The 27,013-nt window shown below is 40.5% G+C and overlaps 1 protein-coding gene across 3 annotated transcripts in view; it reads left to right on the top strand.

Moving 5' to 3' along the window:
• The window catches only part of AGPAT5 (1-acylglycerol-3-phosphate O-acyltransferase 5), a 74,802-nt gene that overhangs the window by 12,930 nt on the left and 34,859 nt on the right, over window positions 1-27,013 (top strand). For all 3 annotated transcript variants that reach the window (XM_045991586.1, XM_045991577.1, XM_045991594.1), the window contains exons 2-5: window positions 1,589-1,658; window positions 8,390-8,505; window positions 10,626-10,715; window positions 20,803-20,893. In XM_045991586.1, the coding sequence (XP_045847542.1) occupies window positions 1,589-1,658; window positions 8,390-8,505; window positions 10,626-10,715; window positions 20,803-20,893 (367 nt within the window). The remainder of the gene's footprint in view (window positions 1-1,588; window positions 1,659-8,389; window positions 8,506-10,625; window positions 10,716-20,802; window positions 20,894-27,013) is intronic.

Genomic DNA, 27,013 nt, shown 5'->3' with positions numbered 1-27,013 from the left:
TCGAGTGGCTGCAGTATTGTCAACGCAGTGCGTCGTACCCAGTGCTCTCGAAGCAGTTCCTGCGTATTGGCAAGAGAATGGGGATCGTTCACGAGCAAGAACTCCCCTTTTAACCCTGCAGAGATCAAACTGTTGGTTTAAGGTTTTGTTTTGTTTTATGGCACTGAGAGACTTTATTAATAAAAAAATCGTGCAACTATCTAAACACATATTGCACGTGTGTAGCACGGTATAGTTTTCTGGGAAAGAATAGAAACTTCAGTCTGAGTCCCTGACCTCCACAGTGTTATGTCCTCTAGTTCCACTTTTCTACAGAGATGCTGAGTTAATGTCATTTTCTTTCTTCTGTTGTGAAGATGTTAATGAAGCGTGTTGTGACCAAAAGCTCTGTATGGAATCCAACAACATAGATCTAAAACCCCTTAGTTAATTTATAATCTTGCATAATCCATGATGACAAGATAAGCAAAAATGCCCTGACTTTAAAAAAAATACCACTATTAGCAGTCCTTTCCTTTAAAGTCTTTAAAAATATACTTTTAATTTCGTTGTATGATTTGGGTGGAATATTTAAGACATACCGAACTATATGCAGACTCATAGTGAACACCTGTACACCCACCATCTAGTCTAAGGAATAAAACGTGCCTGCTAGAGCTGAAACCGCCACACGCCACTACCATGTCGCCTCCCTCCCCCGGCCCCGTCCTGGAAGTCATCTGTATCCTGAACTTCGTCTGTCTTTCTTTCTTTCTGATTTTATTTATTTTTTAAGTAAGCTCTATGCCCAACTTGGGGCTGGAACCCGTGACCCTGAGATCAAGTCACACACTCCACCTGCTGAGCCAGCCAGGCACCCCAATGCAATTTCTCTGTTCTTTACAGAGATACAGAGAGTCCTGACCATGAGCCATGTTTCCCTGTTACTTACAAAATAATCTTCAATTTGATATTCGAAAGACTTTTCCCATTCTGGTCCAGATTTCCCTGGGGTCTTGCTGCTGCTTACCAGCTCTGCATGCAGCCGTGGCTTTACTGTGAAATTGCAGTGGGGGGCGGGGGGCAGACTCCACAGGCCTTGGACGCTACCACTCCATTTCTTTGTTCACATTTTCGTGATCCTTCATCTCATCTGCTGAAACCACACCTAATGGATGCTGCTTCTGTTCTGTGGTCGACAGTCTCGGATATAAAATGTGTCCTATTTTCATAATGTTAGTGTTCTGTCTTACTGCAGTTACTCTATTACATGGCTGTCTCTCCCACTCTACTGTAGGCTTTTTGAAGGAAGTTGTATCTTACAGAAAAAGCTTCAGATACTGTGAGCAGTCAGTAACTAAATGCTTGTTGTATTTTTCTCACGGGGGTGTTAATCACTGTGTTTCACTTTATAATCATTTACCTGCCCTGCACTTAACTACTTTATAAACATGTGTCGTTTATGGTCTCTGCAGCTTCGAAGAGAAGTCTAATTTTTGTTAATCTTGGATGGAAATAGTCATGACATTTTCAATTTTTTGCCCGTCCTATTTTGTTACAGTAGTGCATGTTTTGAAATATTAATGTTTCTTTTTGTTTTATCTTTTAGATATTGCTATATGGAGATTTGCCAAAAAATAAAGAAAATATAATATATTTAGCAAATCATCAAAGCACAGGTTTGTATTTCATTGCCATGAAATTGCGGTCTTCTACAAAAAGTAGATGGGCATTCCAAGTAATATATTTATTTATTTACATGAAAAAAATTTTTTGGTTATTGTTAAATGAATTTTCAACGCAGATATTGTGACCTTGTAGTCTTGTGATTTTACTTTTTGGAAAGTCAGTCATAGGAAAACTATGAATTTTCCCAAATTTGCCTTCTTCCCTCTGATGGATATAAATGAGCCATTTTCTTTCATTTATTTTGTTTCTTTGAATAGTTCTTTGAATAAATTATGCATTCTTCCTTTTGTAAGTTCTGTGTTTGGAAGTAAAATTGGGTCTAAGTGTATACGCATTTTACATTTTTGATTGGTAAGCAGAAAGGTTGTGCTAATAAGTGACTACCCCTTCCCTAAAGACAGTACTAATTTCTAATGTCTGCAGTTCCTTTGGCCTCATCAAACGGTTTGGTTTAATTACAGGTTGCTGTTTTGTCAGAAGACTCAGAAGAGTCTGGTCTTCAATTATAGTGCAGTATATACTTTAAAGTACTTTTTCAAAAAACTTTTTTTATTTTGAAATAATTGTAGATTCTCAAGAATTTGCAAAAGCAGTATATGGAGTCCCATGACCTCTTACTCAATTTTCTCCCAGTGATGACATGTTATATAGCTGTTGTACATATAGTATCAAAGCCCAAGAAATTGACATTGGTTAAGGTACTTTTTAGTCATACGAATAATTCAGTCCAAAGAAAATCCCACTTCACATTTTTTCAAGCCTATAACTGCTTTTGATGCACACTTCCTAAATTCCATTTTACTACTTTAAGAAATACAGTAGCCAGAAGCTAAAAACAACCTGAATGGATTATAGGATAATGGAAATATCACTTAAGCCTATGGCTGTTCTTTATCTTCCTCCTGTCACCTGTGTCTCTTTATGATTTTGTTGCTTTTATCACTGCCTGTACTATGGATAAGGTAAAGAAAGTAAAAAGTTGATATGTATTTTTCTCAGTTAAGCTTATTAATGATTATATTCAGTTTTATGGGACAAGAGTTGATTCTACGAAGGGTTGATAGGGATTTTGATGTATCTGTGTATCTCCCTGACTTTATGAATGTGACTGGCTTGGACAGTGTAATTACGCTTGACTTTAGCAGAGCACACAGCCTGATTGGGTCAGGGTCCGCTTGCAGGCTGTTCTATAGAGCGGCCTTACTCTTCCTATATTCCGTTTCCGCAGACATACTGGGTCTTTACTACTAATGAGTCCTGCTGCTGCAGTCTTGTTGCCGATGGCATCTTTCTACCAGGCTTCCGATACCCAGATATGAAGGATTTATGGGTCCAGGGTAGGGAGTGGCTCAGGACAACCCAAATTTTCTTTATATTGACCCATTGGTTCATTTTATTGGAGTTTTTTTGTATGTGTTTAAAGAGGATCTCTCTTAAAATTCCTTGTTCAGGTTCTCTGCCAACTTTCTTTTGCTGGGTTTCCATGTGGAAATAGCCGTATTAACAGAGCTGCAGAGCTAGGCCGACTGTGTGGAGTAAGTACTCTCCGCGTTGGAGGTGTGGCAGTAAACTAGCAATAAAAGGAGAGTCACTGCGGTCACTGCTGTCCCGGCTGTGCTTACTACGTGGTGACCTTTATGTACATTACTTCAGAGTGAGGCCTCTGGGAAAAACATTTAGAAGAAAGCAGTTTTGTTTTCTTTCTGACGTACGTATTTAGAACTGGAAGATAATATGGGAAGTATGAGCTCCATAGTCAGCCCACAACCATCCTGGAAAAGTCTCACTTCTCGGGTCAGAGAGCCATTTCCTCATCCCTTTACCTGACCGTTCAGAGCTTCACACTCTCTGGGACCAGGTGCTATACCAGGTAGCCTTTGGGATTTGAGAAAGCTGCTTTTTTGAATGCCTTTGAAAAAACCCATAACTTCGGAACATGGCTAGATAGTGATTTTTAACTCACCTTAGAATTGCAGGTTTTAGAATATGATAGATGATGCCCAGAAAAGGGGGCACATACGAATTTGTATATAGTTTGAGGTTCCTGAAGCTTTTCCATGGTCATGGGTCACTGGCTGGCGGGGTCTGGGTACCCTTTTTTCAAGACCCTTCTGCGATATATCAAGAACCACAAATGAGTGTCTAAAAATGTAAGTAGCAGAAAGAATATTTCAAGGACCGCTGTTCAACCTAGACTTTCTTGTCTGTCCTCTAGTAGGCCTGCCGGGATGTAGTCTGTTCTGGGCCTCACGTTCCAAACAGTCAATGTTTTAATTAATATCTCTTCTCTGGAGTTTTCTGTGGTCGTCCTTGCTGTCTTTCTGTTCTTGGTCTCTTTACTTATTTCTCTGCCGAGAGGGTGTGGTGGCTCTTATTCCTTCCTCTTGGCCTTTTTTTTTTTTTTTCCATTTTATTTATTTTTTCAGCGTAACAGTATTCATTCTTTTTGCACAACACCCAGTGCTCCATGCAAAACGTGCCCTCCCCATTACCCACCACCTGTTCCCCCAACCTCCCACCCCTGACCCTTCAAAACCCTCAGGTTGTTTTTCAGAGTCCATAGTCTCTTATGGTTCGCCTCCCCTTCCAAATTTTTTTTTTTTTTTTAATAAACATATAATGTATTTTTATCCCCAGGGGTACAGGTCTGTGAATCGCCAGGTTTACACACTTCACAGCACTCACGATAGCACTTACCCTCCCCAATGTCCATAGCCCCCTCCCCCTCTCCCAATCCCACCTCCCCCCAGCAACCCCCAGTTTGTTTTGTGAGATTAAGAGTCATTTATGGTTTGTCTCCCTCCCAATCCCATCTTGTTTCATTGATTCTTCTCCTATCCCCCTACCCCCCCATGTTGCTTCTCCATGTCCTCATATCAGGGAGATCATATGATAGTTGTCTTTCTCCGATTGACTTATTTCACTAAGCATGATACGCTCTAGTTCCATCCACGTCGTCGCAAATGGCAAGATTTCATTTCTTTTGATGGCTGCATAGTATTCCATTGTGTATATATACCACATCTTCTTTATCCATTCATCTGTTGATGGACATCTAGGTTCTTTCCATAGTCTGGCTATTGTAGACATTGCTGCTATAAACATTCGGGTACACGTGCCCCTTCGGATCACTACGTTTGTATCTTTAGGGTAAATACCCAGTAGTGCAATTGCTGGGTCATAGGGTAGTTCTATTTTCAACATTTTGAGGAACCTCCATGCTGTTTTCCAGAGTGGTTGCACCGGCTTGCATTCCCACCAACAGTGAAGGAGGGTTCCCCTTTCTCCACATCCTCGCCAGTATCTGTCATTTCCTGACTTGTTAATTTTAGCCATTCTGACTGGTGTGAGGTGATATCTCATTGTGGTTGTGATTTGTATTTCCCTGATGCCGAGTGACGTGGAGCACTTTTTCATGTGTCTGTTGGCCATCTGGATGTCTTCTTTGCAGAAATGTCTGTTCATGTCCTCTGCCCATTTCTTGATTGGATTGTTTGTTCTTTGGGTGGTGAGTTTGCTAAGTTCCTTATAGATTTTGGATACTAGCCCTTTATCTGATATGTCGTTTGCAAATATCTTCTCCCATACTGTCTGTTGTCTTTTGGTTTTGTTAACTGTTTCCTTTGCTGTGCAAAAGCTTTTGATCTTGATGAAATCCCAATAGTTCATTTTTGCCCTTGCTTCCCTTGCCTTTGCCGTTGTTCCTAGGAAGATGTTGCTACGGCTGAGGTCGAAGAGGTTGCTGCCTCTTGGCCTTTTTAAATCCCTGCTTTTGCCACTGTTACCTTGATCTCATGAAATGCGCCCTTTTCTTGGTTTCCGTGACAACTTGCCTTGACTAAGAAAACGAGCAGTGAGTAGACCATCATAAAAAGGTGTGAGCTTTGCCGTCAGACCCTGGTTCATGTGCTGTTCTGCAGTGGACTCTGTGACCGTGGGCAAATTACTTAGCTTCTCTTAACATTATTTGTAAGCTGTGAGAAGGTCTGCTCAGGGTTTTTGGGCAGTTTACATGGGCTAGCTCCTAGTCCCTCAGTGTGCCTGGTTTATGGGGGGCTTTCTACAGCAGGGGTGGTGGTGGTGACGCTGATGACGGCGGCTGTGTCCGTGCTGGGCAAGTGCTTCCTGCCCGGCGTCTCGGTTGCATCCACAGTACCTTATGACTTAGGGCCCCTTGTTACGTAAGAACATAGATGAGAAAAGCCTCACTTTTCTTGCTGTCTGTCCTCGCTGCCCTCTCCTCTCTTCGGAGTTCGTGGGAACAATGACCCTGCTGTGGCTGTGTGAATAGTTACTGTAAAGGTACATATTCCCATGTCAGCTGTCGGCAACCAGCTGTAGTCTAGTGTCTCCTATCAGAAACCTGGGTGAGAATAAACAGGAAAAGTAAAGGTAATTGAGTAGCAAAAATTGATGGCACAAAATCTGGGTGTTTTAACTACTTAAATTAGCTCTTAAGCTTTTCCACTAAAATTTACACAAGCTTAAGGTCATAAGCCCAGGGGACTTAGTACCAACATGACACATTTTACACTGAATCTTAAAAATTTTAGACGGTACATTCTAGGCCACATGTAGTCCTGCTTGTTTCAGTATAAAAATGTGTTATTAAAAATTCCTTCAAACTTTAAAAAGATAATTGTTCCAGGAAAAAATACCATATCTTGTTTTTAGATTTGTGCCCCAGTATGTTCCAGGATGATTTAGTTCTCACAATTTATTTACATTAGGTACGGTTGTTACAAGGTGGATCATTTGGTTTCCAAGATATAATCAGAAAGAGCTGTGTTTATCAGTATTGTGGAGATGATTCGAATGAGAAGGCAGGGGCTTAGGGAGATGGCTTCCATAGGCAGCACATACTTGAGAGCAAAGTGATAGTTGATTGTTCTGTACATAGGTGCCTCCAGCTGACAGACAGCTTCGAGGGATCCCCGGTGTAGGAGGAGATCTCTGCATCACTCTACTTAAAAGGAGTTGTAATAGATTGAAGTGTGTAATTATAACTTGAGTCATCAAGAAAGAATTTGTTAATGATAGAGATTAAAAAGAGATTTGCAGGACACCTGGGTCGCTCAGTGTGTTAAACCTCTGCCTTCAGCTCCGGTCCTGGGATCGAGCCCAACATCGGGCTCTCTGCTCAGCAGGGAGCCTGCCTCCTTCTCTCCCTCTGCCTGCTTCTATGTCTACTTGTACAGATCTCTCTCTCTCTGTCAAATAAATAAATCTTTAAAAAAACATTTGCATAATTGATAAAATGATTTTTCACAAGAATAATTTTTAGTGTTTAACTGGCTAAGTCTTCTTTAGAATATTCTCTCTAGTATGATGTATCATCTAGAGGATCACAAACCGCTGATATCCTGTGGAAAACTGTCTGTTTTGGTTTAAACTACAGTTAACTGCTTAAATTTCCAGGCTTTTATTTGCCACAGATTTTATTTTAACATTTCCCCCTCTAATTTACCCCTTTTGTTCTGGCTTTTATGGCCCTGGATACATACATGATAGACTATTATTTTCAGAGATTCTTACCATTTTTTTCCCTCAAGTATCCCAAACTCCAATTCAGTTTTCATTGTTATCAAAGAGATAGAGTAGCTTACACTTTCGACCTTCACTCCTATTTGCCACCTTCTGGTTTCTGGATCTTTGCTTCGGCACGGGCTAGTCCTTCTGTTTGGATTTTCTTCTCTGCCTAGAAGCGTTGTTGTTATCAGCACACTCACGGCTTCTTATTTTTGCTTTTGCGACCCTTTAGTGAGGACATGCCCACGTATGACTGTCGCTCGCCCCCTGGGTACGTGGCTGTGGGCCTGTAAGGGATGTATCTGCCAAGTGCAGCTGTGAGGCTTTGCTCTGATATTGTAAGCTAGGATTGTGGGAATTCACCAGTAAAGATGAAGTGTTCTTGCCTTGTGTGGAACATATTAGTACATACACAATATATATGACCGTCTCATTTAACCATTTTTTGCTTATAATTTTGTTATTTTTTTAGACTAAGAATTAGAAGCACTTTATTCTTTGTTCATACTACTTTCGTATCATTTGGCAGTTTGTGACTTTTTGCATTTTGCCTCTGAAATAAAAAGCCCTTTAAGAAATGCAAAAAGAGGGGCGCCTGGGTGGCTCAGTGGGTTAAAGCCTCTGCCTTCAGCTCAGGTCGTGATCTCGGGGTCCTGGGATCGAGCGGGGAGCCTGCTTCCCCCTTTCTCTCTCTGCCTGCCTCTCTGCCTACTTGTGATCTCTGTCTGTCAAATAAATAAATAAAATAAAATAAAATAAAATAAATTAAAAAAAGAAATGCAAAAAGAGGGATGCCTGGGTGGCTCAGCAGGTTAAAGCCTCTGCCTTCGGCTCAGGTCATGATTTCAGGGTCCTGGGGTGGAGCCTGGCATCGCCATGGCCATCAGGCTCTCTGCTCAGCAGGGAGCCTGAGCCTGCTTCCTCCCTCTCTTTCTGCCTGCCTCTCTGTCTACTTGCGATCTCTGTCAAATAAATAGACAAAATCTTTAAAAAAAAAATGTAAAAAGAAAAACACCAACAAAAAAGTTTTAAAATGAAATTTGTAATTTTTAAATATCTGCAGTTGCTATAGTTTTAAAATTCTACTCATATTTCCAAAAGTATATTCCTAGTATAATCTTGTGAAGAGGCTTTTTCTGTTTCTGGGAAAGGAGTGCCAGATTTACGCACTAATCGGGTTGTGTCTTTGCAGTGGACTGGATTATTGCTGATATTTTGGCCATCAGGCAGAATGCTCTTGGACATGTCCGCTACGTGCTGAAAGATGGGTTAAAGTGGCTTCCGTTGTATGGGTGTTATTTTTCTCAGGTAACTTTTTCCATGTTTTCTTCATTATATATATATAGCCTATAAGAATTTCAGATTTGGAAATTTAACATGCACTTAATATAAATGTGTAGGTTGTTTTGTTTATTTTTATGGGTTTAATTACCTATTCCGAACAGAAGTAGTTTTACTGGGACATTTTTAATGCTGTGCATTTTTGTGCATGTCTGATCACCCAGGTAGTTAAATAGGAAAAATACAAGCATACAAAAATCAAACAACTAGGAAAATTGAAAGGCATACAATCTGATAGATGATTCCCTTAAGAAATTAATAGTAAAACTTAATTATGATCTGTAGGATATTTAAAAATAGTGTGCTGTAATACAGCGTGTTGAGCATGAGTATCAGGTGCATAATAAACATTTAGTAAATGATATTTTCCAAAATACCCTTAATTTGCTTCTCCAGCATACATTTGGTCAGGCCACTGACCTGCTCCACATGTGTGTTTCTCAACGGTACCACATGCCAGTTCCTGTGCGTGGCATTCACCTCCACCATGCCCTGCCTCCCTGCAGCCCACCTTTCTTTTTCTAGCCTGAATCCGTTTCTCCCTCCCTGTCCTTCTTTAGGCTGTTGCTTACTGTCTCCAAGGCCCAGTTTAGCTGTGATTAGGAAACCCTTCCTGAGCCTGGCGGTTCCCCCCACCCTGCTTTTGTCATGGGCTCTCTTTATTATTATACTTATCTCATTCTCTTGGTATCGCACTTGCATACATATTTCACTTCCCCACTAGTTTTTAAGTTCTGTAAGGAAAGATACCTGGTCTTCACTTCCGTAGCTTCCATATACCTGGGAAGGAACTCAGGTGCTTTTGAATTAAAATGGACTTTAAGAAGCAAATTCAATGACGGCGAGAACTAGTATGTAAAGAGTAGGCATCACGTCCACTACAGCTTGGGAAAATTTTTCGTTGTGGTATACTCACATGCTGTGGCTTTTGATTCTAAAGGGTGCGCAAAGAATGAATCTGTTCTTACTTGGGCTAGCAGTGACATGCCTTCTGTAGAGTACTTGGAGTTTTTCCTCTGCAGTCAGGCACGCCAGTTTCTATCTGGAAGGAACCACCACCAAGATGAGGGCTCCCTTGCTTCCTCTCCTCTTTAGGGTCTCTCTACAGTCCCCTCCTTGCTCCTATCTGTGCATTTCCTTTTACTCATATTCTTGGTTAAGACGAAATCAAATTCAGCCAGTTGGTTTATTTTACAGATGAGTTCAAATTAGCACAGACGAGTGCAGATAACGTGAACTTGATGCAAAGTTTTGGTGACGTACACTTAGGAAGTTTCATGAAGGATCTCTTAATTGGTAGGACGATGCCTGTGTTAGTTGGCTAGGACTGCCCTAACCAAGTACCACAGATTGGATCTTAGATAACAGACACGTGTTCCCCCACAGCTCTAGAGGCTGGAAGTGCCAGATCAATGTGTTACTGGCATTGGTTTTTGCCGAGGCCTCTCTTCTTGGCCTAAAGTCAGCTGCTTCCTGCCTGTGTCTCTCCTCTGTGCATATGCCTGTTGGTGTCCTAACCTCCTCTTCATCTGGACTCAGGCCCACCCTTAAAGACCTTGTTTAACCTGATTACCTTCTTAAATGCCCTCTCTCAATACCGTCACACTGGGGGTTAGGGCTTCAACATACAAATTTTGGGGGAACACAGTTGAGTTCATAACTGTGCTACATAAACTCCTATAGCTGGGACAGTTTTAAAAATCCCTAAAGACCATGAATATTGACATTTTAAGGACATTTTAGTGATTCTATGTCGTTGGAAAAATTGAGAGCTAAGAACTATGTTACTGATCAAGCTTTTTATTTTGAAAATGAAAGCGTTTTTAACTGTCAACAAAACGGAATGTTCATGTGTTTTTCGAGTGTCCTGTAGCATGTGGTTTTTATTTCAGTTATGTTGACACCTAGGACAGCTTTCAGTTAATTGTTTGTGAGATGCTAATATTTGAATATATTAAATACAGTTTAATTCCTAAAATGTAATTTTATTCTTTGGGGGAGTAAAGTTACCTTTTTGATGACCGGCCGTTGGATGTTTTAATAGTAAATTCTTTCCTCCACCTTTTTTTTTTTTTCCAATGCGGCAGCACGGAGGGATCTATGTAAAGCGAAGTGCCAAGTTTAACGAAAAGGACATGAGAAACAAGCTGCAGAGGTACATGAACGCAGGAACTCCAGTAAGATCACGCTCCTTCTTACCATTTTCCTTATCAAGTCCCAGTTTTTCGTTTAAGAACTAAATTAGAACTTAAGAATTGTTTTGGAAATGTGTTATCCCGTGGGTAGTAAATGATTGGGAGCTTTGCTGAGGCAGTACACACCGTCTCCTGCTTTCAGCCCCGGAGGAGGCTGCAGATGGTTCCGTCCTTCGCTGGGGGCCCGTAAGGACCTCCCGGAGGAGCGGCAAAAACAGTGCGTGTCTGCGGCCCGAAACTGGAAGTCCAGACCACGCCCGCAACCCTGCACTTCCGCTGGTCACTGCTCTCCAGTATCACGTGTAGTTGGAGAAGGAATAACTTTTCTGTGTGTCAGTATAAATTTGGATTGCTTGTTTATATTCAGTTATTTCAAAAAAAGGTATGAATATCTGCAAATGAATCATTCACTGTAAATATTGGTTATAAAAACTTGCTCCCTGAAAAAGGCATCTCGGTATCCTCTTCGAAGAATGCTAACTGCTGCCCAGTGGCTTTGCCCCCGGCCCCACCGAGGGCAGAGCACCCGCTCGCAGCGACTGCTTGCACTTTGGTCACCAGCGCTCAGGGCCTTGGCTCGCGGCCACAGCTGTGTTATTTTTCCCCCCTCGTCCTCTCTCTGCTCCTCCTCCCTTTCGTTTTCTCTCTGGCTGCCCTTCTCTTTTCCTCTCCTCGCTAGCGCCCATAGGTAGCACAGAGCTCATATTTAAAGACGAGTCTTCCACAGTCGGCTGATGAGGTGCTTAATGGCCAAGAGTTTTGCTTAGGAACCTTGTCTGCCCGTGTCGACGTTACAGCGCTGCACCGTTCGGGGAAGAGCTGGCGTAGAGTGTGGTGACATAAACACTGCCCCTTGAGCCCGTTACCGCTTACCCTTGAGAACACAGTGTAGCCTTTTGAAAGATATGTTTACTCTGAACAATTTGGTATATTTGGGCAGAATGGGGGCCGTTGTTCATAGACCGCCACAAGACAGAATAGATTGGCAATATGTATGTTTGCTGTCTCTTCAAAAAATAATTTTAAATTTCAGCAGTGACTTACACATTACAGAGTCCATCCTTCTGCTGCCTTCTGCCAACAGGCAGGGGAGCTGCCAGTTGATTTCTTGGCTATTCTGTAGACCTTCGTCTGTGCCAGACAGATGGGGATAGTCCCCTCTTTACACGGGTTTCAGCGTTCTATATGCAGTGTCCCCAGCTTCTCTGTTAGGTGTTTTTCTCTCTGGCTCCTCCCCCGCCGCCTCCTCTGTGTGAGTGTTTTTTCTCCCTGGCTACCTTCACAAGTTTCTCTTTGGTTTTGGTTTGCAACACTTTAAGTACTGTACATCTTAGTGTGCTCTTTTTCTTTTTTCCTCCCTATTTGTTCTGCTTGGTCTTCTCTGAACTTGGACTTTTGGCTTCGTGTCTGTCATTAATTTTGGAACATCCGTGGCTCTTATTTCTGTAAATGTTATTCCTGTCCTGTTCTCTCTTTGTTCTCCAATTACACATCTTTGGGGCTGTTTGTTCCCCAGTCTTTGGATGCTTTTTTCTGTTTTTTTTTTTTTTTTCCACTCTCTTTCACTTTTGTGTTACAGTGTCGGTAATACACACTGACCTATTTTCCTGTTCACTGATGGTTCTCTTGGCTTTGCCTAGCCTGCTGGTGGTGCCAGTTAGAAGTGTTCTTCACCTCTGTTCCTGTTTTTCATTCCCAGAATTTCCTTGGATTCTGTCTCACGGTTTGCACATCTGTGCTAATGGCAGCTTCTGATGATGAGGGTTGACCTCCTTTTCTGCTATAACCTTTATTGTGTTGCTGGCATGTACTTGAAATTCCCCATGTGATAATTACAACATCCCTGCTATATCTGATCCTGAAATTTTTGATTGCTCTGTCTCTTCGGACTGCTTTATCTCACTTTTTTTAATAACTCCTATGATTTTGTTGAACGTTGGGCCTCTTGAGTAGAATAGTCGAGACTGAAGTAGTCTTGATATCTGAGAATGGCTACACTGGTCTTTTTGTGAGGCTTCCAGAGGGCTTGAGTCGGTTTAGTCAGGAGTTGTATTGACTTTGGGTTTTACCATTGAAATAATTTTTCTCAGAGACTTCAAATTATTGTAGCGTTCTTTACTATGTCTATAGAGCCGGAGATGTTTTGCTGGAGAGTTTTTCTCAGTTCCTGTTCCACACTCAGTTTTTTGCACTACACTTAGAGTCTCCTTTTTGCACCTCCCCCAACAATGTCCTCTGGATTCTTGCTAGTTTGGTGGGGAGGAGGGTTGGGAGAGAGAAGGAGGCAGAGAGGGGGAGGGGTGGCTTGTTGTCTAAGTCTCAGGGAGGTCTTGGGTGCAGCCTTCTCTGATGCTGCCTTGCTCCCCCTCCTACATCTGTGCCCAGGAAGTGTTCCTGCTCCATTCTTGGCAGAGAGTTTTAACCTGCTGTACACATCTCCCAGCCGCATTGGATTTTCATCACTTGAGAGTTTAAGAATGTTCCGCAGGAAAGATAGAGGAGAAGGCTCTCACCTGGGCTTTGTGCGTTCCCAATACTGGCTCTCTCCTCTCTGAAGCCTTCCATCATCATCATCGTCGTCGTCATCATCACCAGGATGAGTGTGCAGGACTTCGCCTGGCCTAGCCTTTTTTTTTCTTTTTCAATTGCTCTTTTTTTCTTTTTGGTTTGTGTGTGTATGTGGGGTGTGTGTGTGTGTAAAGTGTGGTTGTGGAGTAGAGCTTCTGAGTTTTGGTGAATTATCCTGTGTCTATAGCCCCCAGGGCTGCTTCTTTTGAACTAGCCCAACTTAGCCTTTTGCAGCTTAAAATTTTAACTAAATCTTGTTTTTGCCAGCTGTTGGCATTTGCCCCGGGTAAATGCGTGCATGCATTTTCTTCTGATTTGCCTTTCTTTCTTTAGATGTCCAGGTGAGTTGTTGCCTTGCAACTTCAACTCTGAAGGGTTCAGCTTGTTGTTTTTCTGGTTTTTTTGTTTGTTTGTTTTTACATTGGAGAGAGACTCTTATAATACCTTTGTCTTAAATGGAAGCCTCGGGGCACCTGGGTGGCTCAGTGGGTTAAAGCCTCTGCCTTGGGCTCAGGTCATGATTCCAGGGTCCTGGGATCGAGCCCCGCATCGGGCTCTCTGCTCCGCAGGGCGCCTGCTTCCTCCTCCTCTCTCTGCCTGCCTCTCTGCCTAGTTGTGATTTCTCTCTGTCAAATAAATAAAATATTAAAAAAAAAAAATGGAAGCCTCGTCCTGTTCTTTTGTTAATGTGTTGTAAAACTTGGAATGATTTTAGATCTACAAAAACGTGGCATGGATAGTACAGAGTTTCCCATTTATTCTTCACCTAGTCTTAATGTTAACATTTAATATTAACGTCTTTCCGAACCATGGTACGTTTGTCAAAACTAAGAAAGAAACACTGGTGTCACATTATTAATTGAACTACACACTATTCAAATTTCTCTAGTTTTTCTAATGTCCTTTTTTATTTGTTTGTTTCAAGATGCAATCCACTATACCATAAATCCTTTTAATCCTTTTTTAACTTTATTTTGTATTTTTCATGGTATGCCGTACTGTATGGTTATTGTCAAATCTGTTATTTTTGCTTTATTTATTTATTGGACAGAGAGAGAGAGAGACAAGGAATATAAGCAGGGGTAGTGGGAAAGGGAAAAGCAGGCTTCCTGCTGAGCAGGGAGCCCAGTGCTAGACTCGATCCCAGGACCCTGGGACCGTGACCTGAGTTGAAGGCAGATGCCTAACAACTGAGCCACCCCGGTGCCCATGTTATTTTTGATTTAATCTTCAAACTTTGTTTCTTTAAATATTGAAGGCATCATTTAAAAGTTGTATTGAGTAAATATGTATTGAGTAAATATGTATTTAGTGAATCCCTGTCATTTTCTGCCATGGTACTTTCTTTCCTTACGTGCTTGGTTAACTTTATTTGCTCCCGATTCTGTTTGGAAAATTATCTGTAGAAATCAACTCAAAGAGTAAAAAGTGCCTTCCTCCAGAGAATAATTGCCTTTGTTTTAGCTGGGCCCCTTAAGGCTTCTTCACTGTGAGCCCACCCAGACTGAATTCTGAACTTGAGATTAACTGGACTAAAGTTGCAAATCCATGTGAGACTGATTGACTTCTGGTTTACTTTTGCCCTAAGAATATGGTCTTTGGTGTTTGGTGTTCTCTTTACTTTGTTTCACTCTTTTTTTTTTTTTTTTTGAGAGCGTGAGAGAGAACACAAGTAGGGGGAGTGGCAGACAGGAGGGGAAGCAGGCTCCTTGCTGAGCAAGGAGCACAATGTGGGACTTTCCATCCCAGGACCCCGGGATCATGACCTGAGCTGAAGGCAGACACTTAACCGACTGAGCCACCCAGGTGTCCCAACTTCTTTTCACTCTTAAAAGAAGGTCTGTGGGCTTTGATTTTTATCTTTTCCGCTCTTTGATACTCTTTAAATGATGTTATATCCACCTTTTGAAATTTTCATTAGGAAGGCGTGTTCAAATAACCTAGTCTTTTACTTTGGGCTACCAGAGAACTTTCTGTTTTTCCAGGGCAGACGTCTAGCTTTTCGATGTTCGTGCAACAGTGCTGAATTACAGACTGGCGCTGCCGTGAGTGCTTGTCGCTTTGAGGCCAGACCAGATTTGGGGTCATATTCAGGTCTGCCATGTAAACTTTGTTACCTTGCACAAGTCACTTAACTTCTTAAGCTTGTTTTCTTTTTATGTTACAGCTGTTAATAATTCATTCCGTAGCTAGAATTAAATAACATGCTTGAAAGTTAGGCATGTTGTAGCAGTTTCCAACTGCTGCTGTAACTACTCGCCACAAACTCACTGACGCAAAAGCACAGGTGGCAGAAGCAAAAATAAGTAAGTAGGACCTCGCCAAACTGAAATGTTTCTGCACAGCAGAGGAAATAATAGCAAAATGAAAAACAACCTGCAGAAAAGAAGAAAATATTTGCAAATGACATATCTGATGCTAATTTTTAAGATTAACATGCAGCCCAGCAGCAAAAAAAAAAGACCGAATAACTCAATTTTGAGTTACTTGGGCAAAGGACTTGAGTAGACATTTCTCCAAAGAAGAAGTACAAATAAATGGCCGACAGTTGTATGAAAAGGTGCTCAGCCTCACTCTTAGTCGGGGGAATGCCAGGCACAGCTATAATGAGATTAACACCTCACACCTGTTACAGTGACTGTTCTTAAATAGTTCTCAAAAGTTAAGGGTTGGTTGAGGACTTAGAGAAAAGAGAACCCTTAGACATTGTTGGCAGGAATATAAATTGGTGCAGCCATTACAAAAAATGGAGTGGAGTTTTCCCAGAAGATTAAAAATAGAAATATCATACCCTGCAATTCCACTCCGGGTATATATTCAAAGGAAATAGGATTATTTCCTGCACTCATATTCACTGCAGCATTATGCACAATAGCCAGGTATGGAAATAACCTAAATGCCCATCAACAAATGAGTGAATAAAAAAATATAGTTTGTATACATAACAGAATATTTTTCAGTCTTAAAAAAGAAGGAAGTTCTGTCATTTGTGGCAATGTGGGTGAACCTTGAGGGCATTACAGTAACTGAAATAAATCCTAGAACGAGAAGTACTGCATAGTCTCACTTACATATAGAATTTTAAAAAGTTGACTTCATAGAACTGGGGGGTAGAGCAGTGGTTTACCAGGGCCTTAGGGATTGGGGGAAATGGGGATATGTAGGTCAAAGGTTTCCAACTTTCAGTTATAGGAGGAGTAAGTTCTGAGGACATATGGTATGGCGTGGTGCCTGTAGGTACTAGTAATGCTATATTGTGTACTTGAAATTTGTTAAAAAGAGTAGATTCTAAGTGTTCTTAACATACACAAAGAAATATAGTAACTATGTAAAGTGATGGACAGGTTAAGTACTTTGTGGTAATCATTTCACAATGTCTGTGTATATTAAGACTGCATTATATACCTCAAATGTGTATAATTTTTATTGTCAATCATATCCTTAAACATCTAGGAAAAATAACAACATATATTTATTATTCTAACCATTCTGGAGATAAGCAATGCAAAATGGATCCCACTGGACTAAAACTGTGGTGTCATTGGGGTGGAGGTCCCTTCTGGAGACTCTAAGGGAGAATCCATTTTCTTGCCTCTTTTAGATTCTGGAGGTTGCCTGCTCAGTCAGGGCTTCTTTCTGTCTTCAAAGCCAGCAATGGCTGCTCTGGTCTTTTTTGCAGCCATCATTCTGGTTCTGACTCTTCCACCTCCCCCTTTCATCTTTAGAGCCCTTACGATGACATGGGTCCCGCCTGGACATTCTAGGCTGACCTCATTTTCCCTGGGTCCAGTGCTAACAGTCTTCAATCCCCCTTGCCATGTTCTGTAACGTATTCACAGATTCTGAAGATCCGGATGTGGACATTTTAGGGAGGGGACGTTATTCTGCCTGCTACATTCACGTATGCGTTTGTGTGACTTTGTAATTGTTTTCTGATGATACTTAACAGTAAGCTCTTTGAGGAAGGAGATTGTTATTTATATCCCATCACTTTTTGTGCATTTTTCCCTCTGTAACTGTATAATGGAATTTTTAATGAGTTGAATGTTTCTGATTGTAATTGTAAGCCCTTTTTAACAGTTGTGATTTGCTAGACTGGGTTAATTTGGGAGGAAGAAAGCAGAAATGAACTATCTTGTTTATATTCTGTATGTCTAAATATGAAATGGATTTTTATTTAAAGCCAAAGCAGTAATTAAGAGACGTCTAGCTAATCAAAGTTCATTAAGTTCTGAGACATCATTTCCATATAAATGTGCCTGCTTTGAAACTCTTTAGTAAACTAGACAGAATTTTTAAAAATCAGCGGGGAAGGAAACAATGTAAAGAGACTGCCACACAGAGCTTGACATTTTCAGGTACTTTCTTTCCTTGCTCACAGCTATCTTCAGTCTTCCTTTGGGAATGAAACTGAGACTCAATTAAAAGTAAATTAACTTATCCAAAGCACGGAGGAAAGGCTGTTTTTAACAGAAAGTCATCAGTTCCATAACTGATTGCAGTATGAGTCTATTTCAAATTCTTAAATAGCTCTTTTCTTTCTGAATGGAATTTTAGTATGAAATAGCTTGCTGATTTCCGCTAGAGGTGGAAGTATCTACACTTAGAATGGTGCCTCACATCTTGACTAGAGATCTTAGATGCAAAGTCAGTCCTCATTAAAGAAAACAATCTCTGGTTCCTTCCAAATGAAAATTTAGCAGAATAAAAGATTCTGTGAACAGTGGCAATAACCTTGTACATACTTCGGTTTGTCATGACTGTTTGCCAATTATTTCCTGTCATCCTTGGGGCCTCCCTGTCCTCAAGCAGGGGTTTTCCTGGATTGAGAAGTCAGTCCAGAGATGTCACACCACCCCGGAGTTCTTTTCTTACCCTGATTCCTCCTGTTTCGTCTTTCCCCTCCTCTGTTGCCACCTTCTCCGTCTCCATGGGAACTGAGGAAGAGTTCTGCCTTTCTGGTGGGGTGTGAAAGTGGCGGTGAGGAAGTTACCAGGTGCGAACAGCTGAAGGAGGAGAAAAGTTTTACTTTAGAATCGTGACTCTGCGTGTGTGCTCTGTGGCATGCTCATCTCTTCCTCTGCTTTGGCCGTGTGGCCTTCAGAGGCCGTTCTTGGGAATGCAGCGTGCGGAGCCGATTCCGGGGAAGGCTCGAGGCCGCTGCGCGGCTCCTGTCGCTCCCCGTGGCCTTGATGCGTCTTCTCACATTGGGAAAGCACATCTGTCCTCATTTGAACAACAGCAAGTTGCAGTATTGTTTGTGCCAAGCGCACACTAATTAGACTACATAAATTATCACCTGCTACCATTACCGTAGCTCTTGGAGGTGAGGTACAACCATCCTTTCCTCCTGTAGACAAGAAGCCTCAGGCACAGAGAGGATAATCAATTTATCCCGGCTCTCGGGGCCTGAAAGTGGAGTCTGGAGGTTGAAGCCAAGTAGTCAGACTCTTCTGTATTCTTTCTCTAGTTGCAGTCTTTGTACGTATGATTCCCTGCAGAAGGTCGTCTGCTTTGTGCAGTGGCGGCCAGTTTGCGGCTGTTAAAATGTAACCCTCAGAATGTTCCTGTACGAGTCTTTTTTTTTTCTTTTTTTGACAGAGAGAAAGATCACAAGTAGGCAGAGAGGGGGGAAGCAGGCTCCATGCTGAGCAGAGAGCCAGATGTGGGATTTGATCCCAGGACCCTGAGATCACGACCTAAGCCGAAGGCAGAGGCTTAACCCACTGAGCCACCCAGGTGCCCCTGTACGGGTCTTTCTTTGCATCAGTAACATGCCTTTTCATATGATAACAGAGTCTTAACAAAAGTTTAAAAAATTTTGCTGAAGTCCAATTTCTTGTTCTTTCCTAAAATTTCTGCTTTTTCTGTCCCACTGTAAAAGGGTTTGCCAAACTCAATGACACTAAGATTTTCTTCTTTGTTTTTCTTTTGGAAGTTTTAGAGTTTTAGTTTGCATTTAGGTCTGTGGCCCGTTTCGAGTTAACTTTTGTATATGGTGTAAGGTGAGGATTTGTGTGTCCAAATACGGCCATGCATCACCACTTACTGAGGTCATTCTTTTCCCTGCTGTTTGAAACAAAGTGATTGAGTACGTATGGGTCTGTTTCTGAACCGACTCTTGTGTTCCACTGACCATCTGGATATCCCCGGGCCTGTGCTCGCTTCGGCAGCACATATACTAAAATTGGATATCCCCGGGCCTCTGCCACACTATCGTGATTACTTGTGCTCTATTATGGTAAGTTTTGAAATCTGGTGTGGTTAAATCTTCTCTATTTGTTCTTTTTCAAAGCTGCGCGGCTGTTTTAGGTCCTTTGCATTTCCTGCATAAATTCTTAAAATCAGCTTGTCAGGTTCTGCATAAAAGCTTGCTGGGTTTTTTTAATTTGGATTGCATTGAATCTATAGATCATTCTGGGAAGAATTGCTGTCATAACAACATTGAATCTTTGGATCCAAAACACAGTGTTTATTTAGGTCCTCTTTAATGTCTCTCAGCATTTTGTGGTTTTTAACTATACAGATTTAATCATCTTTTGCCAAAGGTATCCACATTTGCTGAAATAAATTCTTAATTTTATGTTTTTTGATGCTGTTGTAGATAACATTATTTTTTATTTTAGTTTATGATTGTTTGTATCTAAACATTCAGTTTATTGACTTTTTGTTCCGTAACGTTGCTAGACTTATTATTTAGCAACATTAAAAATAGTAATATTTCTTAGATTTCTTACATGGACGGTCTTGTCATTTGTGTATAAATAAATACAGTTTTACTTCTTTCTTTTAATCTGGATGCCTTTTGTTTCTTTGTCTTGCCTTAGCGCCCTGGCTAGAACCTCTGGTACAGCCTTGATTAGCACTGATGAGAGTAGGTGTCCTTGCCTCGTTCCCCATCTGTTGGTGAAAGCACTCATTCTTTTACCATTCTTTAGGTCTCAGACCCATCATTAATTCTCTCATTTAAAATGCATTAAAGGAGCTGTGTAAAATAAGAATAGTGGGAATCTTTTGACATGTGAATACTTAATACATTTTATATTGTGGAAATTTAGATATTGCTTTGGATGAGATAAGCTTTTATTATTAATAGTTAGGGACACTAATGTCTAAAATTTGCACCATTTAAAAATGTCATTTTTCAGAATCTTAGGGGGAAAAAGCTCTTTAATTAATTGAGTCTTTAAATGAGTCAGATTTTCATGGGCAAATTTTTAATTAATGAATATTGGTGTGTAATTAGAAACATTGTTAGAGTCTTAATGATTGACCTACCAGTGAATGTATGACTGCGTTTTAAATATAATTCATGCTAAGATTTAATTGCATTTTCGCATTTTGTTTGCTCTGCTTGAAATGAAGGTCACATGTAAAACGAATATACATCTTTCCTACCATAGAATGTACTCTCCTAGCATTATAGGGTTGGCACTGGTAGGGTCACAGAACAATAAAAAAAGCTCACACAAAACAAATCAAATTTCTTTATGTTTCACAGATGTATCTTGTGATTTTTCCAGAGGGAACAAGGTATAATCCAGAACTAACAAAAGTCATTTCAGCTAGTCAAACATTTGCTGCTCAAGAAGGTAAGTAAAAACTTGACTATACTTGAAAAATAACTTTTAAAAATAAATATCTTTTTCAGTTTTGTTCCTGGAGAGGATATTTATGTCTTACAGCAATGGAAATGAGTTAATGTGTTCATTTCTTCAGTGAATATATGTATCATCTCTTTGGAAATGAAGTTTCTTCATTAATTCATATGCATGTTATTTTATATACATATATATGAGAGATTAAATTTGAGGCCTTGCTAAAATACATATTCCAGTGCCGTGGATTTAGTGAAAATCTGGCTGGGTACCAGATTGTGAGCTTTTTCTCCATTGCGGGTTGTGTGATGGAAAGAGTCTCCGTTTTGTGGGCTGACAGACCTGGGCTAGAGTCCCACCTCTGACATCCGTCAGCTATGTGGGTGCGAGTTGCCTCATGGACTCAGCTTGTCTCCTCATCTCTTGCGACATAGTACCTCAGAGGTATACCTATGACTGCCTGTGTGTACGAATTACATTAGAAGTATGTCAAGTTCCTCCTGGAGAATGTGATGCAAAGTTGGTTCACAGTACTTGGAAGTTACAAATGTCCCCAATAACAGAAATGTTCTTAGTATCTGTGTTTTAGAAAGTTGGATAACTAATATACCTATAACCTATTCAGATTCACCAATTTGGGATATAAACAGAAAACGGCCTGTGCTGTGTTCTCAAAGTTGCCCTTAACTGGCTGTGAATTAGTATACGATCTCCATACATGATCCCTAAGCACTTACCGAGCCCATGCCTTGAGGTCTGTGTGGGGCTGTCTAGGAGAACTTGTTGCAGCAATTGCAGTGTCTCAATCTGCTCTGACCAGCACGGCAGCTCATACCCACATGTGGTCCTGCATCAGGGGAAATGAATTTTTATTTTTGTTAATTTTAATTAATTAATTGGGATCCTATACAAAATTCTTGATAATTCCCTTATTGGAATTCTTTCCCTAGACTTCTGTAGGGCTTGTCTCCATTTCCCCCTCCCTCACTGGTGATTCCTGGTCAGTCTCCTTTCTAGCCTTCTCATCTGCTTCATTCTCTCCTGTTTTATATGTTGTTTCTATTGTCTGACTTTGCTCCTTCATTCATTTCATTTTCATGTTTTTTTCTTGTGGCCTTCATCCAGATCCATAGCTTTAGCCACCGTTTGTTTGATTGCTGATGGCTCAAAAAGCCTTCTTCCACCCGCATCTGTTTGACTCTAGATGTGTAGGTGTATCTGCCCAGAAGAGAGCTTCACTTGATTAGCCCAAAGGCCAGTGATGCTCAACATCACTCACCATTAAGGAAAAACAAATCAAAACTACAGTGAGATATCACCTCACACCTATCAGAGTGACTAAAATCAAAACACAAGAAACAACAGGTGTTGGTGAGGATGTAGAGAAAGAGGAACCTGCATGCTCTGTTTGTGGGAATGCAGAGTGGTACAGCCACTCTGGAAAACAGTATGGAGTTTCCTCAAAAAGTTAAAAATAGAGTTACCCCACGATCCAGCAGTTGCACTACTCGGTATTTACCCAACGAGTACAAAAATGCTAATTCAAAGGGACAGATGCACCTAATTCAAAGGGACAGATGTTTACAGCAGCATTGTCAACAATAGCCAAATTGTGGAAAGAACCAAATGTCCATCAACTGATGAATAGATAAAGATGTGGTCTCTATGTACAATGGAATATTACTCAGCCATAAAAAGAATGAAATTTTGCTATTTGTAAAATGTGGGTGGATCTTGAGAGTTATAATGCTAGGTGAAGTAAGTCAGAGGAAGACTTCACATAATCTTATTTATTTCCTCAGGACCCCATCTCCAAATGCGATCACTTAGGGGTTAGGGCTTCAAAATGAAATTGGGGGGACGGAGGATGGAGGGGACACATGAGTCCATAACAGGGTCTTCTGTTCTCTTCCTATATGTTACTATATTTAATACTGTTATTTCTTAATTCATTATTTTTTAAAACAATTTAAGATGAGTATTTACCTTGTATTATCCAATCTCACTGAGATGACTGTTTAAGATAGTTCCTAAAAGTTACTTAATTTTAAAAATCCATGGTAATTTTGTAACGCTAGATCAAGTATTTTTAAGTAATTCTTAAAATGGCATAATAATGATATATACTCTAGCTTTTTAATCTGATAATAACCCACTCACCTATAATTAATCAATTATTGATCTGTTCTTTTTCTCTGAGTTGTAGATCTTTTTAAAGTTACCAGAAGGGTGAAAAATGAATAATTTGTCTTATAGATATAATTTTTAATTACTGATTGTTCTTTCTTCAAATTCTACAACTGGAGAAACTATTGCTCTCTATCAGAACTGTATTTTCTCGTGATTATAAGGTAACTACTTCCCACCATACACAAAAGAAATTGATTTGTGAACCATATATCTAGAAAAAGTGTTTCCTGTTTTCTTTCCTCTTAGGTCACAACTAGAATCAAGATTACTTGAAAATAAAAATGAAAGAACTTGTTTTTCCATCTGTTAAACTAATTTTTCTTCAAGAAAGTTGAAACTTAATAGCACTTTTTAGTCTGTGATATTCACAACATTATTAATATTGCTTCTAAAATACCTTCCTTTGAATCTGACTTAAAAAAATAAATAGAAGGACCTAAACCAGCCTATTTATTTGGATTTTTAACATGTGATATGTGTTCATGTGTTTAAATAATTATACCTTCTACTCTTTAGTTTCCCATGGTCATTGGCACTGGCTGGCTTAAGAAGTATGAGTGATGGATATGGGTGTGTCTGTCTTAACTCTAAATATTTTAAGGTTCTGGTTATTACCAAACGCTTAGAAGCGTTTTACTTCAAAAATGTATTAGCCACAAACTATTGCCATTCAGTATTAGGGTTGGTATTTAAGAGAATGTATGTGTTACCATGTCATGAATTCTTAATACTGTTCCCTTCAGAGGTTGTCATTGTAATGCTTTCTAAATTGCCTTCTCACTTCAAACTGAATGTTAGTTACTTCTTTAAAGAAGACTTATTCATGTTGCTAAATAAATTAGGCAAGATTTTGTTTTTAGTTACAATCTCTCCAAGACAAAAATTAAGATTTTAAAAGGTCTGAAATATAGGTAGACTCTTCAAGAAACTATTAAATGTCAGGTAAGCAAGATATATATTGAAACTGTTCCACTTTGCAATAGTAAATTAGGGAAAAGGGAATTTTATTTTTAGAAAGGCTAGCATGGAACTTGTCATTGAAAAAAATCAATGGTGAGGAGCACCTGGGTGGCTTAGTTGGTTAAGTGGCCACCTTCGGCTCAGGTCATGATCTTGGGGTCCTGGGATTGAGCCCATGTTGGGCTCCCTGCCTAGCAAGGAGTCTGCTTCTCCCTCTCCACCTGCCTGCTGCTCCACCTGCTTGTGCTCTCTCTCTGTCTCAAACAAACAAACAAAATCAGTGATGAAACATTTAGTAAGAAAAACTGTAACAGAATATGTAAATATAACAGTATTATATGAATATAAATAAAATAGTATCAGATAAAAATGATCATTCTAAAATTGTGTTTCTTAAATGTTTGTTTTGTTATGTGCCCAATTACATCATTTTAATTAAAATCCAACAAACTGGTCAAGGAATGACGTCTTCCTTTTCTGACTTCCTATGGTAGTTCAATTCTTTGTCAGTTTTTGAACTATTAATGCAGTTTTGTGTTGTCAGGTATCTGTTAATCTTTGCAGTGATTTGTGAGGTGTAGGATTCTGCCTGTTCCTAGGAAGGCTACAAAATAAATCTCATGGGCCTCAGTTACTATTGAATGAAAGATCACAGATGGTTCAGGATATAAAAACAGAAAAGAATCACATTGGACTGTATTCTCAGTCTAGAATTCTTTATTCTTTATATTTATTTATTTGTTTGTTTGAGAGAGTGAGTGAGAGAGACAGAGAGCACAAGTGGGGAGAGGAGCAGAGGGAGAGGGAGAAGGATGCTCCCCACTGAGCAAGGAGCCCAATGCGGGGCTCCATCCCAGGACCCTGGGATCATGACCTGAGCCAAAGACAGACGCTTAACCTACTGAGCCACTCAAGCACCTCTAGAATTTTTTATTCTTTTTTTTTTTTTTTTTTTAATATTTTATTTATTTGACAGAGAGAGAGAAGTCACAAGTAGTCAGAGAGGCAGGCAGAGAGAGAGGGAGAAACAGGCTCCTCACTGAACCGAGAGCCCGATGCGGGGCTCGATCCCAGGACCCTGAGATCATGACCTGAGCCGAAGGCAGAGGCTTAAACCACTGAGCCACCCAGGCGCCCCATAGAATTTTTTATTCTTGTATGCAAGGCATTTTTGGAAAAGAATAGAGATGAATAAAGGGAGTAAGATAGCTTTTAAATTATATTTATATTTATAGTGCTTCTCAAGAAACTGGTTTGTTTCACTTCACATATCAACCTCTCCATCACTGTCTGAATTACAACTGTATCTCATTCTCATCCTTTGGCCTACTCTTCCTCCCTGTTTCTGTAGCATGTTCCCACCTGGCCCCTAGGCAAGTCACAGCCTCAGGGATGACAGCAGGGAGCCCGGAGGGGAGTAGTGTGGGGAGGATCAAGTCACCACTGTATGCTCCTGCAGGGCTTTGGACAGAGCAAATGTCCAGGACTTTCTAAAGTTTGGTTTTGCTTCTTTGAGGTCACTTCCATATCATTTACTTACAAATTTTTACCAAAATAAATATTACCCCTTATTCCCCCAGCCTTTTCACTCCTTCACTGGCTCATTTGTGATTAAGAATTCAGCTGTTCAGGCCATGGCCCGAAGTTCTGAGTCAGTGGTTCTTAAAATGTTGTCTGAACCAGCAACGTCAGCATTGTCCTGGAAATGCCTTGACATCCAGATTCTTGGGATCTACCCCACATCTGCCAGATCAGACATTCCAGGGGTAGCGTTCTGCCTTCCCCACGATTCTGGTGCATCCGAAAGTTTTAGAACCACTCGTTTAGATAAGATTAGTCATGTGCTCAGCAGGTTACTTGGGTCAGATTTTTGTGTTTTCTAGGACATGTGGATCTATTATTTATTGGTGACCCGAGCCTTTATTTTATACTTAGGCCTAACTAAGAAACAGGGGAGTTTGGTGGCAGTTACATACTCACTGTAGGAGACTTGGAGGTGGGTACTAGGCAGCTCTCCACGTGGGTCCTGGAGACATCCAGACGCTGCTGCTGTAATAGCTCCTGCCCCTCCCTTATGTGAAGTGTTCGATTTTGACTAAGTGCTTGTAGTCATTTTAGATATATTGCTTTTCAGAGGTTACTAAGAAATTTGGAATCTAATGTATCTTAATCCTCCTGAACCTATTAAAGTGAGCTTCATGTTGTTTTGTTTTGTTTTTTACTATAACAGCTGGCAAGATGACATATTTAGACTTAGTAACCCTAGTAATAATAAAAAAGATGAATTTAGGGACACATCTATAATGGCGAACTGAATACCTCGAATTTTTATATTACTGGAACAAGTAAAAAAGATCGTTGCAGTTTTAAAACTCCTTAGGCTTAATGCATTTGCTTGTATCCTATGAATAGCACAGGCTGTTGTGTAGGTTTAATTGTCCTTTTAAAACAAAAAAGTAATTTTTTTCCTTTCTAGACTAAATAAAAATTATTATGCCTTGCAGTGTCGTGTTAACAAATTTCGGTGGCAAATGGCAGGCTAAACTAATATTTGCAATATATGGTGTGTTACTAAACCTAGTATTAAAAGAGCACTTGCTAACCTAAGAAAAAAATATAAACTAGAAAGATGGGAAAAGCACATAAATAGGAAGTTTAAGAGATACAAACGATCCACACACAAACAAATGTCAACCTGGCCAACACTAAAAAAGAAAGTTACTGCCCAGCGTCGACCCAGATTTGGTGGAGCAGGCACGCTTCTCCTTCAGCAGGGAGCCGAGGGGGCGTGTTTGCTCCTTGTGGAAGCACATTCAGAGACATTGGTGTCTTACAGCACTACGCGTGTGTTCTTTCACGGGTCAGGAGGCCAGAAGTCTGATGTGGGTCTCCCTGCGCTGGAGTCAGAGTGGGATGGGGGGGGTGCTGCGATCATTTTTGGAGGGAAAATTTTTAGGGGAAATC

This window comes from Meles meles, chromosome 2, assembly GCF_922984935.1.
Source record: "Meles meles chromosome 2, mMelMel3.1 paternal haplotype, whole genome shotgun sequence".
Taxonomy (NCBI): domain Eukaryota; kingdom Metazoa; phylum Chordata; class Mammalia; order Carnivora; family Mustelidae; genus Meles; species Meles meles.
This window is presented reverse-complemented; position numbering and strand designations above follow the sequence as displayed.